Source organism: Hippopotamus amphibius, chromosome 17 (assembly GCF_030028045.1).
Source record: "Hippopotamus amphibius kiboko isolate mHipAmp2 chromosome 17, mHipAmp2.hap2, whole genome shotgun sequence".
NCBI classification, from domain to species: domain Eukaryota; kingdom Metazoa; phylum Chordata; class Mammalia; order Artiodactyla; family Hippopotamidae; genus Hippopotamus; species Hippopotamus amphibius.
This window is the reverse complement of record NC_080202.1, coordinates 54,491,974-54,504,886: the sequence shown is the minus strand read 5'-3', so window position 1 is coordinate 54,504,886 and position 12,913 is coordinate 54,491,974. Positions and strand designations below refer to the sequence as shown.

General features: G+C 50.3%; 1 protein-coding gene across 6 annotated transcripts in view; it reads right to left on the bottom strand.

Annotated features, from left to right (window-relative positions):
• USP36 (ubiquitin specific peptidase 36) overlaps window positions 1–5,322 on the bottom strand; it is a 35,481-nt gene extending 30,159 nt beyond the window's left edge. For 4 of the 6 annotated variants that reach the window (XM_057716283.1, XM_057716286.1, XM_057716287.1 and 1 more), the window contains exons 1-4: window positions 5,182–5,322; window positions 2,784–2,946; window positions 907–1,168; window positions 170–391 (exon numbers count right to left, since the gene is read on the bottom strand). In XM_057716283.1, the coding sequence (XP_057572266.1) occupies window positions 170–391; window positions 907–1,159 (475 nt within the window). In that variant the 5' untranslated portion in view covers window positions 1,160–1,168; window positions 2,784–2,946; window positions 5,182–5,322. The other 2 variants (XM_057716284.1, XM_057716285.1) reach the window with 2 other exon arrangements.
• Window positions 5,323–12,913: the final 7,591 nt, after the last annotated feature.

Below are 12,913 nucleotides of genomic sequence, written 5' to 3'. Positions count from 1 at the left end.
TCACTCCGAAATTTCACCCAGGCTGAAATCGCAGCACCGTGAGCGTGAGGGTTTGCCCCATTGGGAGACCATCTGGTCCTGAGGACCCACAGCTGCCTCGCTGCGAGTGCACACTCACAGCCACACGTGTGCACAAACCCCCCCCTCCCCCCACCCCGTGCTCACTCACAGCCTCGTGCGTGCTCCTTGGAGAGCAGGTAGTTGGCCAGGGGTGGTGTGTAGGTCAAGCACTGCACGGTGGAGTTGAGGAAGCAGGTGTTGCCAAGGTTGTGCAGCCCCGCGCCCACGCAGTAGACGCGCCCCCAACGCAGAGACAGCCGCTCCACAGGGAAGAGCACCTTCTGGGGCGCAGGGATGCCGTCACCACAGCTCTCGTACACATGCTCGCTGCCTGGAGGAGGGGGGAGGGAGAGAGAGAGGAGGCTACCTGAGAGGCGGCCCAGGCAGGCCACCGAAAGCAAGTTCCATGGCACACTCGGCAGGCACGTGCTCAGAACGCACCATCTGGGGGTAACTGGGTTCCCGTTATCCACTGCTGAAGCCCAGGAAAACACCTGTCACCCCACGGCTCTCCCTGATGGCCTCAGTCCAGAGCCCCAGGACCCCTCTATGGACAAGAGGACAAGGTTCCGAGAACAAGCAGCTGGGGGAACCGGGCCCTGGCACTCTAAGCCCAGCACGCTTGTCCTTCCAGTTTCCAAGCTCTGCTCTTGAACCTCTGAGGACACAGATCTCTTTCTGACCAACTCTGTACCATACTTCTGTAACTAAAATCTACTGACCCCCCACACAGCATTCACAAGTGACCACACTCTGTCTTTGTTCCTACTAATCAGTCAAGGTCTTGTCCTTCCACTCGGTCAGCACACAGCGAGGCCCTCTCTGCAGCACACTCTGTGTCTGTACCCTGTTTCCTGGCCTGTGGCTCATCCCCGCTCCTGTGGCACCCGGCTCCCTCTGTCCTCGGGTTCAGCAGCACGTATTTGCTCTTCAGTGATTCCAGCTGGTAGGAGAAACTCTTGCTGGCTGGCTCGAACTCCAGCTTCTGGAGAAGGACCTTCTTGGCAGAGGAGGCCAGAAGCTTCCCCAGCTCCCCATCGTCAGCCGAGTCCCTGCGGCCAGGCTTGAGGGCTTCCTTCAACTTGTCGACTATGGGCATGGTGCATCACTGTGGGGACAAGAAGGAACACAGAGCAGCAGCTAAGTGGGTCCCAGGAACAGAGCATCCCTTCTCTGAAAACCCCCTCCCAGGCCTTATGGATGTGACCCACCATAAAGGCGGCTCTGGATCGGCTGCCAACCTTACAAAGGACGCCTAAGACACAAGACATAGTACTACTGACCACTTGGACACAGGGGCAACCACACATCTCCTCCCAAAAAGACAAAGTGCCTCCTAAACAGCACTAAACAGACAGACTCGTCCTGTAGGAGGCCAGACTACCCTCTCAGCGTCATCTCTTCAACCAATACCATCAAGTGACTTTGGATGTCATGCTTGTTGCAATTTCCCTCAAAAGGAGACCATGTGGTTCTAATGTCTGCTCAAAACCAGAGAAACACTAATTCTCGCAAGACACTCTGGTCACACACAAATCCATGTAATAAAGGAATTTGCGTGGCGAGTGAGAAAAGCACACTCATCTGTTCAAACCCGCATTCTTCAAAACGAAGGCCCTGAGCCTCCTGGGCCCACTGAACACGAGAAATGAGGCTGGTCCAAACTGGGATGTGCTGTAAGTGTAAAATACACATTGGATTTCGAAGACTCAGTTTGCAAATGCAAAATAGTTCAGTAAATTTAAGACTGGTTATATGCCAAAATGATCATATTTTAGGTATACTGGGTGAAATAAAACATATTGTGAAAATTCATTTCACTTGCTTATTTTTACTTTTTAATGTGGCCACTGTAAAACTCGATGATACTTGTGGCTTGTGTCATTGGATGGTGTTTGTACAGATCATCTTTTTAAAAGTGAGGGAAGAGAGAAAAGACAGTAACAGGACTAGAACAGTGTACACAAGACACCTAAATTTAAGGAGGGCGCGGAGCAGGTGGGGGGGCGTGGCAGCAGCTCGGGCTCTGGAAGCCACAGGCCTGGGTTATTCCACTGTGGATTAACTATAAACTCCAGGGACAATCACTGTGACTGCTAGAGACTGTTTTTTGTAAAATAGGAATAAAAACAGTGTCAAAGGTGCTTGTGAGGATAATGGGGAGACACACACTGGGTGAGAGCTGAGTGCTGGCACAGTCCCTAAAGCCGCAGGGTAGAAACTGTAACAAACCGGAAACCCCCATCACCTCTGACTGCTATACTTGTATCTACCACTTTTCCTCCCCACCCACTACTCTCACCTCAACCATCCCAGCCAAAGCTCAAGGACTATTTGAGTCACAATTAGAAAAGCAGGTTCTTTACACAGCTCACTCCCATCAGAAAAACGATGACTCCCTCGGGCATGCGGTCTCTGGCCTGACCCAGAAGACCCAACTAGTAAGGTGGACCCAAATCTCTGCTTGAGTGAAAGGACTCCCTCTAGCGCCTCTTATTAAACCATCCAGATTTTGCTTATGGAGCATCTAATTCTGTATGTGGATCAAATTTCTTTTTCTATAAAAATTTCTGTAAAGAACAGAAATATAAGAACATTATTTTTAAAAAAAAAGTAAGCGCAAGCTCTTTGACACGAAAAAAATAAAAGAAGGTTTCCTGAGGGGAATTATCTAAGAGCTCTCACCAACTGGACCATGGCTGCTGGACCACATGTGGGCTTACCTGGGGTGTCTGAACTTGGGCGTGCTGTTCCTGCAGCATGCAGTCAGGTGCTTGGCTGGACCGGGCAGGTACAGTGCTGGGCCCTCAAAATCACGTGCTCCCCGGTTGTGGCCTGTTAAATCACCAGAGCCACAAGCATGTCATCCAGAATGGGCGTCAGAATCTGTGGGGTGAACAGAGCGTCACATGAGGCTAGCTCTCTTCCCGCTGTCTCATCAGCCCCACTCCCCGGACACAGAGCAGGAAGGCCAACCACCTACCGGGAACAGTCAGCATTAAGGCAGAAGGAATATGGATAGCGCGGGACTTAGGAAGAGTGCAGGAGAAATGAGCTGACTAGCTACAGTGCTTTCAATGGACATGACATGAAAACACTGCCCTGTGTTTCATACCTTAACGTTCACGCCAGTGACAAGCCCAGTGAATAAAGATTTCCTCACCCTCACCAGTCAACTCCAGTTTCCACTGCATTTGCAACACGTAAGAGATAACAGCTAATCATCTCCAACTTTCAGATTTCATGAGCCAGTAAGATTTCCACAAAAAAAGAAAATCGAAGGCGCAATGAGAGTTGCCAAATTTTCACTCTGCTGTCTGTTTTTTTCCTTAATTACCAACCACAATCTGTAATCTACGATTACAGCAAATTAAGGTGCTTAAAAACTTTTTACTGCAAAATGTTCATACACGGTGTAGACAGAACAGCACAGGGAACCACCATGCTCCCCTAATTCAGCGTCAACAATTACTGTGCAGGACCAGTCGATTTCTCTCCTGTCCCCACTTTACTTTACAGCAAGTTTCAGAGATACTGTGTCTGATGTCCATAAATAAAAGCATATTAACAGCAAAAAAAAGAAAAGAAAAAAAGCATAATGAACACGATCTCTGACTGAAGACAATTTGTAGGATTTCTGTTTCATGAAAAATCCCTACAACGTCCCTCTTCTTGTCAAGATCACACATTGCTGAGGACTCTGTCATGGGTGGACATGGGTTTGGGAACCTCTCGAAGCTAGAGGATAAACAGAACTTGGGAAATTTAACCCAATTTAATTTGAGATAAATTACTTAAAGAACACCTATCCCACATAACCCACTCCTCAATACAGAGTCAAGAGATTTTGAACTTACAGAATTTTTCAAGTTTCGACAGAAAGATCAAACCTCTACATCACCAATTCCACCCGAAACATTAAGCAACAACCTAAAAATGATTTCGCTCTGATGTGCAGCAACCCAGAGAAAAATGTCCCTGTAATCATCAAGCCCTCTGATGTACACTCTTGGTAACACACCCTTCAAAACTCGGGAAGGATGCTCTCTCCAGTCCTGGTTTACCACGGTCCAGGAACAGCTCACACTTATCCATGCACATTTCCACCGCTACCCAAAGTTCCTCCAAACAACCTCCGTTCAAGCACATTTTCTCTCCCTCCCCCCTTTACATGCACTTTTCCAGCATAAACTGCACTCAAGACTCACAGGGTCAACCACGTGCTGGCGGGGAGGAGCCCCAGACGCACAGGGCTGAGGCCTCCCTGAGGCGCTTTTAGAGGAGGCTCTTCACCAGAGCAAGCATCAGTCCCCAGCCAAGAAAGAGCAAACTGAGCGCCCCGCTCCTTGGAGGCCTGATTCCCTACATCCGTTACAGACAGTGGACTACGTTAGGGCCAGAATGTTTTCCTCTCTCATCCACCTCTGTTTAAAGCCGCTGCTCTAGCTCCTAGAACGCCAGGGGAGACCCAACACTACCCAACCAAAGAAATGGGTATTTAAAAAACTCAAATCTCGTACCCACCCCCTCCCCATAACCATGACCACGACCGCGAGGACTGTTACCCTCTCCAGGGGTGAGCTTTCGCACATCTCTTACTAAAAGGGCACAAACAAGGTATCAGCTCTGCCGCCAAAACTGAACGCCCTCCCCCTGATCCTGACTTAAGCCATCCCAGAGAAAGTCTGAATCCTGCATAGATGATACTTCTGTGTGTAACAACTGTGCCCAACACCGTCACGGGCTGCTGCCTCCGCCGCCGCCTGCACTCCGGGCCGGAGCATCTCTCCCCTGCACCACAGATCGCTCCGGGTGTGTGAAGGAGAGCAGAGAGCAGACCCGGGGCAGCCCGGCCGGACGGAACACTTCCCGGGCCTCCCCGTGGCCCACAGAGCCCCTCGTGGATGAGCAGCCCGGGGCCTCCCCGTGGACGCCGGAGCCCCTCTCGGACGGTGCAGCCCCGGTGCCTCCCTGTGGACACCCAGACTCCTCACGGACAGACACCCACGTCTCCGCTAAGCGTCCCCGGGTGCGCCCCGCGTCAGGCGGCACATTCCCGCGCCCCGCCTGCCGGAAGCCCTCCACCCGGCCCGCGCGCCGCCCGACCCGGCCCCAGCCTACCCGGCCCTCGCCCAGCCCGGCAGCAGGCCCGCAGCGCTGGCGTCTGCTCGGCACGGGCCCCGCACACGCACCATCCGGGCCTCCGGCGCCTCACACACGTGTCACGGCGACGCTTAAAGGAGCCGCGGTCCGCCGCTCGCGCGGCGGGACACCGAAAGGCTCAGGCGACTTTAAGAGGCGGTGCTAGCGTCGGCCGTATTCCCTGGGCCCGCCCACAGCCGCTTTACGCGCCGGATACGTCACCTCCCTATCCCGCGGCCCCGCCAGCCTACGCGATGACGCAAGCACGCAGTGCCCAGACGCCCCGCCCTCTTGGCCGGCACCCCGCGAGCTCCGGCAGAGCACGCGAGGCGCTTGCTTCCGGGTCCCGCGCGCCGGGTACACCTAGCGTGGCGTCCGGGCCGGTCCTCCGCCTCACCTGCCGTCGGGGCGGTGGCGCGTGGGGGCCTGGTTGCACCCTCTAGGGCATTTAGTGACTAAGACACGGGACCGGCGAGCAGAGGGCAGCGGGCCCAGTAAAGCCCGGAGGGCGGAGAAAAGAGCTCTTGGGATGAAGGGGTCGAGAGTGAAGGCATTGGACCTCTGCAGTTTTCCCGTCCCCGTGCAATTCCCTGACCCCACTCCCTTCCTCCAAGAGCGTCATCCCTTGACGACTACGTTAAGGTTTGGGTTGAATGTTTGCAAACACGCTTTGCTTTTGCAGTATTTTAAAAAATCCCTTTCAGCTGAATCTGCTTGGTTGCCATCCATCCGGTTCCCCGGGGCAGGTGGAGAAAGAGCGGTTCCAGGCCTGACCTCCAGATACTCTCACAGAAACAAAGCAACGTTGTTACTCCACAATAAACGACTTTTCCCAAAAAGCAGCACTTGGAGTACACAACCCAATCTGCTGTGTCCTTGGCGGACAAGCGTGAAGGGCAGGCTGGGCGATCCTGGGTGGGCCAGCTGGAAACCTGGAGCTAGTCGTCCTGCTCCCTCCCCGAACCGTCCTTCAAATGGGGACTCGCGATGGAGAGAGAGAATGGGTGCAACTGGAACAAAATTCACCTGTAGTAATCACTTGGGGGCGGGGGTGGGGGGAGGTGCTAGTTTTTGAAAAAGCAGACAAAGATAAACCCACAGGAGCCCAGAGGTTGAGTTCTGCCTTGTCTATGAGAATCCTCAACTACAGAAATTCAGATTGGGATTTGTCCCCGAGTCTGTGCCGTAATACAACGATTCAGACAAAGACCTTCTCACTATTCCAGGCCTGATACAATGTATAAATGAGTGATTAAAAGTGTGGGGGCAGGTTGGGGGGTGGAGGGCTGGCAACTAGCCAGGGAATGAGACCTGTTTTATCCCAGCTCTGCCCTAATTAGCAAGTTGCTTTGGACACTTATTTTTTTATTTTTTTTAAGAACTTTTATTGAGATACAGTTAATAGACAATAAATTGCATATATTTAGAGTGGACACTTCTTTTAACTAATACAGGTCTCCATGTGATCATCTGTGAAACGGTGTGGCCCCCACCCCGCTGCCTCTCCTTTCTGCCCTGTTGCCTACTTGGGCTGGTGTGCTGGCGTTCAGACCAAATCCCTGTCCTTTTCAGCTGGTTTCCTAGTGGGTCTGGCCACTTGGGGGCACTGCTGAGACTGCGGGGCGGAGGAATGGAGAAGCAGGCCTTTCTTTCCCTCCCTCTTTGCTTTGAGTGGAATTTCTGGCAGTGGCTCCAGCTCCATCCAGAGAGGCATACTGTGGTGTAGTCTCCCACCTGTCCTCTCCCTGGGTTCTTGTAGGGTAGCCTCCTCCCTCTGCCCCCCCTCCCTCTGCCCCTCCACCCTCGAGGTGCTAACAGCTTCCTGCTGTTCCCTTCTTGGCTTCCCAGGGAGTTTCTTCCATCAGGATGTAACCAATCCCTACCTTAAACCCCGCAGTTTTAAAGGCTGTGCAGAGTGGTTTTGGTGTTCCTGGTTGGACCTGAACTGATGCAGACGGTAATCCCAACATCCACCTGCCTGACCGGCATCCTGGGCTCCCCTCTCTTCCTAACCCCATGTAAGTTCTTAACAAATTTTGCTCATTTTACTTTCCAAATATTCCTCAAGCCATTCCCTCCCCTCCATCCAATTGCCCTAGTAAAGCCCCTGTCCGTGTTCTCCTGCATTACTGGAATACTATGTAGCCAAGTGCGTTGCTCAAACTGCCAAACAGAATAATATATTTAAAAGGCCTACCTGAACCCGTTTCACTCCTGTCTGAAACCATTTCCTGTCCACACCCACCCCACCCCCCACCCCCCTGCTGATGGAAAAGCCAAGCTCCTTAGCACCGCCTCTAATAGCCTCCAGGGGTGGCTCCTGCCTGCCTTTCCCCCTCCTCCCCAGCCACTCCCTACCCTGGATCTTTCAGCAAAGCTAAATCCAGGGGCCCTCCCAGGCCAAATCAGGCTGTCTCTACTCCAGGCTCAGGCTTCTCTTTGGCATAAAATTCCCTTTCCAGCTTGTCCTTCAACCACATCCTCTGGTGCCACCTCCTTCAAGAAGTCTTCCTAGATTCCCTCCATCCCTGACATCAGGTTGGTGCTGCCTTTGGCTGGCGGCACATTCCACTTATACATTCAATTGGAATGTTCTCTGGACTTCTCCTCCCTCCTCCCTGTCCCCTCCCCATGTCTCATTTCATCTTTCTGTCCCTGGGCCTAGTGCACTGGAGGTGCACTGTGGATACATGTGAAATCCAACTAAATAAATGGCAAATAAAATACTAGAGATGAGAAAATTGAATAAACTCTAAATTCTGAAAGAGAAAACTAGAGAAACACTGAAGATGAAAGAATAAAATAGCCTCAATTAAAAAAAAAAAAGCTGTAACCAAAATGAATCAAATTAGAACTTACCTTAAAAAAGGTGTGTTAACAAATTAACAGTGTTGTTGCCCAGAAGTCTCCTGGGGGCCCTTTACCTTGGAGGTTGAGGTAAAAGGGACTGGACCCCTCCCCCGGTTTCACAGCCTGGAGATGACCAGAGATTTACGCTCATTTCTGGAAAGACCTACATCACATTTCTAATTGTAAAGTAATCATTGTTCTTCTGACTTTTACATCAGTCATGGGCCTACTTGACCCTAACGATTTCCAGTTTCTAGAAACTGCCAAATTAGATCCAAACCCAGGTCTGGTTGAACTCACCAAGGAAAAGCCACGTGGCAGGGCTCCCAGAGCTTTGTTTTAGGCCTTCTTTCCCCTGCATGCAGATGGCCTGCAATGGGATTGGGCCTGTGTTTGGTGGTTTGGCCAAAAAGTAGCCGACAGGGCCTTAAATCCCTGTGCTGGCGGTGGCCCTCGCTTGCCTCCCTTTTCCCCTCCCAGGCAAAGCTTCCTCTCTAAGAAAACTCACCCAGAGTAAATGCCACACATGTCTATTTTCCCTGTGTGTTTGGGAGTAGCTTTCCCCACCTGCTAATACTGAAATCCTGCTTGAATCTTTATAGAAGCTGGCGATCCCCAATCCCCAAGGCTCTCATAACTCCTCCCCCTCCTCTCTGCAAACCCACCTCCCTCCCCCAAACTCCCCCACAAGGCCTCTCACTTTATCCATCTGGGTGTTGCTTCTGCTGCTGGGTTGGGTTTGGTCTGTTCCTTTCCCCTCAGCTGGCTCTCATTATTCTTTTTTAATTAATTAATTAATTAATTAAATTGTTAGCTGCCCACCGGCTTTCTCTAGTTGCGTCGAGTGGTGGCTACTCTTTGTTGCAGTGTGTGGGCTTCTCACTGCAGTGGCTTCTCTTGTTGCGGAGCATGGGCTCTAGGCGCTTCAGTAATTGTGGCACACAAGCTCAGTAGTTGTGGTGCACGGGCTTCATTGCTCCGCACCATCTGGGACGTCCCTCTGGTTATTCTTTGTAGCACAGTGGTGCTTTGCACGGCTTTGTTGCTGTCCTCAAAGCATTGCATGCATCTGTTGGTCTCAGGACTAGATTATATAAACTTTTCAAGAGTGTTTAAGATCCTGTCTTTTAAGTCCTGGTGCCACCTTGCTTTCGGGCCCTCTGCCCCCAGCATTGCCCAGGGAACACATAGTAGGCCCACCTAGACTTCTCCTTGCCACGTCTGGGCCTGTCCAGGAAGCAGGTGGGTAGAGGCAGAGGGGCCATGGCCAGAAGCTGCCTGTTGAGTGGTGTTGAATGGTGCTGGATGGTTAAATGGTAACTCAGTCCATCCACTGCCTGGGAGAGGAGGTGGTAGGTGTCACTCCCAAGCCAAGGAGGTTGAAAGTCTTTCTGGCTGAAAACAAAGGACTCCAAGTTACCAGAAGGCAGTGGAGAAAGAGCTCAGGTCCTGAATCAGCCATGGAGGGTGCCAACCAAACATCCCCATTGGTCTTGGCAAGAAATAAACTCCTCTGTGTTAGTCCCTGGGCTACTCGGCCATTTGCTACAGCATCCAGAGCTGCCTTAGCTGGTACACCTTTGCTCCCAGATCACAGGAAGGCAGGATAAGGCTTTTGGGCCCCGGAGTTGTGGGGGTGCTGCATCTGAGAACAAGCCCTAGCACCTGGGAATACAGCAGCGGGGGGGTTGGTACACCTTGTGTTGTTGGAAAGCGTCCCATAGTGACAGGGTGACCCTGCATCATGGTTTGCCCAGAACAGTGCTGTTTTACACCTGTTGACCCCACTAATTGTTAATAGCACCCCCTTCTCTCTCAAAAGTGTCCTGGTTTGGAGGGTAAAGCATATAGAGATGAATTTTCCGGATAATTGAATTTTATCCTTTTCTCTAAGTTTACAAATTACAACTTGGAACAAGGTATCTTGGTGTGATCAAGTGTCTTCACTGATACTAGGATTTTGCTGTTACCATTGCTTCAAATTTCAGAAAAAGGGAGAGCAGTTTGCCCTTGTTCTGAAAACAGTTACATAAGAACAAACCACTAGAAGGCTCTTCCTGCAAATGGAAGGCAAGCGTCCCTACCTGCAGCTGCACAGGTGTTGATCTGCGGAGTAGAACCGGCTTCCACATGAACCACGTTTTTGTTCGAGGCTCCGTCCCTGGTCCTTAGAGATGCTGAGGAAGGAGGGCAGGTGTGTGTCCTACTGAAGAGCTGGGCCCAGGATTCCACCTCTGACTACGTTCAAATCCCAGCCCTGGCACTGACTGGCTGGGTGGCCAGTAAACTCAAGCTCCGCAGGCCTGGGTTTCCCTGTCTATCCAATGGGGAGGTGAGAGGACCACCTCTCAGAGTTGGCAGGTGTTAAATGAGGTCATGTACGTGAAACCTTTAGCACAAGTCCTGGTATGGGATAAACGTTAGCTATGGCTGGAATTAATAGGTTTATCAGAATAATTTCCCAAGCAGTAGCCCTTGGGAGTTCAGGAGCAGAGTCTCCTGAACTGGGGACAGATCATGAAAGAAGATGGACAGGACTTGTACACAAAAAAGTTACCATGGCAGACCCAAGACTTCTGTCCCATGGAAGGCCTGCTTCTGAGGTCTGGAAGCATGGATTTCTAATAAGAGTGGCTCCCGTGCCTCTACTGTTTGTTGATGTTGAAACCTGCTTTTGGTTTAGGAGTCTGGGGTTTTGCTACACGCTGGACAGAGCGTACCAATGTGATCAGCACCCAAGACAAACACTGGGGGCTGAGTCTCTAGGGAGCCTCCCTGGTTGGAATCTTGTTCCTGCTGCCCCCCACCCTCCACCCCCCAACTTTACTTCAAAGGACAAAGCAAGACATGTTGATTGGCCTAAAAATAAAAATGCAACTTTCAGATTTCTTTCTAGGTCACGTATGCAGCATTCCCTCTGCACCCCATCCTGGATCCTGTCCTCAAATCCTCCAAACACTTGCCCTTTCTCTGATTTTGACCCCCATCCGACACCCCACCATTCTGCAGACTCCAGCTTGGGTTTGTCTCACGCCTTTGTTTCATTTAATTAGAAAGAAATATTCCTCCCAGTTGTTACATGCAGAATTATCTCCTGCTTCTGAATGTCTCTTTTTTTCTCTCCACAATTTGTTTCTTGGAGGAGAAAATGTGCAATTAGAGCTAAATGATTTCCCAAATCAAAGCCCTGGCTTTCACTGTCAGATGATTCAAGGCAACTGCCTGTGACAGGGTGAGCTGTGGATTGGCTTGAAGCTTGAACCCGAGGCCAGAGATAGACCTGTCCTTGAGCTTGAAAGTCTTAACGCAAAACCATGGCAACAGCACATCGCTGTTGGGATAAAGCTGACCCTACTGAAATCTTGCAACTCCACTGTCTTGGTCTGATTTTAAGTTAGATCAGATGAACAGATCCAGGAATAGTTAGGAGGGAAAAGACCCTGCCCCTCAAATGTCTGAAAGATTTTCACCAGCCCTGGTGGCTCTTCCACCGCTACCGCACCCCCCATTGTGGTCTCTCAAACTGGGTCCTGGAGCGGCTGCTGCTGTTTACACTTTGAACCTATGTGTCTGTTGGGGGTTCCGACCAGAGAGCCAGGTTGTCCTCAGCTGCCCCCATTGCTTTTCTTTCATAGAATGAGCAAGGCTGAGGGGGAAACAGTGATGTCTGGTAGAATCCCTAACAATCTGGTTACCCCACATGTGGGTTTTCAGACTGATTTAAAACTGTTTGCAAAGTTTAAGAAAATTGGGAAAATCGTTGAAACCGGATCACGGGTGCACGGAGTTTGTTATGTCATTCTCTGCATTTCTGTATGTGTTTGAAAAGTTCCATAAGGAAAAGTGTTTTTAAAAAGTCACGTTTGACCTAAATACATAAAATAAATGAAACAGTTGTGTTGTTTACGACCCCAAATGTAGCCTGCAGGTCAGGACGGGCACCAATGCCAAGTAAGGTCATTTGTATGACACAGAAAGTTTTTGTATTATTATTTGAGTATGCCTCTGAACAATTTTACCCATAGACCTCATCATATGGAAAAAATAATCCATATTTAAGAAACAGGAACAGACTTACAGGTATAGAAAACAAATTTATGGTTACCAAAGGGGAAACGTTGCGGGAGGGATAAACCAGAAGCCTGGGATGAACACATACACACTACTCTAAGATAGAGAAGCAGCAAGGACCTACTATCTAGCACAGGGAACTCTACTCAATATTCTGTGATAACCTATATGAGAAAAGAATCTAAGAAGGAATGAATAGGACTTCCCTAGTGGCACAGTGGTTAAGAACCCACCTGTCAATGCAGGGGACATGGGTTCAATCCCTGGTCCGGGAAGATCCCACATGTTGCGGAGCAACTAAGCCCATGGGCTACAACTACTGAGCCTGTGCTCTAGAGCCTGCGAACCACAACTATTGAGCCCGCATGCCACGACTACTGAAGTCCCTGCGTCTAGAGCCTGTGCTTCCCAACAAGAGAAGCCCCTGCTCTCTGCAACTAAAGAAAGACCGCACACAGCAACAAAGACCCAACGCAGCCAATAAATAAATAAATTTATAAAAAATAAAACAAAAAAGAATATATGTACATGTATAACTGAATCACTTTGCTGTATACCTGAAACTAACACAACATTGTAAATCAACTATACTCCAATTAAAAAGAAAGAAAAAACAATCTAGATATTTCTGCAGTGGACAGCATTCAATGCTTTGTCCCATTAACTCTTTCTTGCTTCACAAGGCAGCAGCGATGAGTGTCTTCTTGCTGATTAGGGAGCAGCTGCAGCAAACACAAAGCTTCCAGCTCGACCCTAGAATAACAAATTCTACACGTGGGCCAGAGGGTGG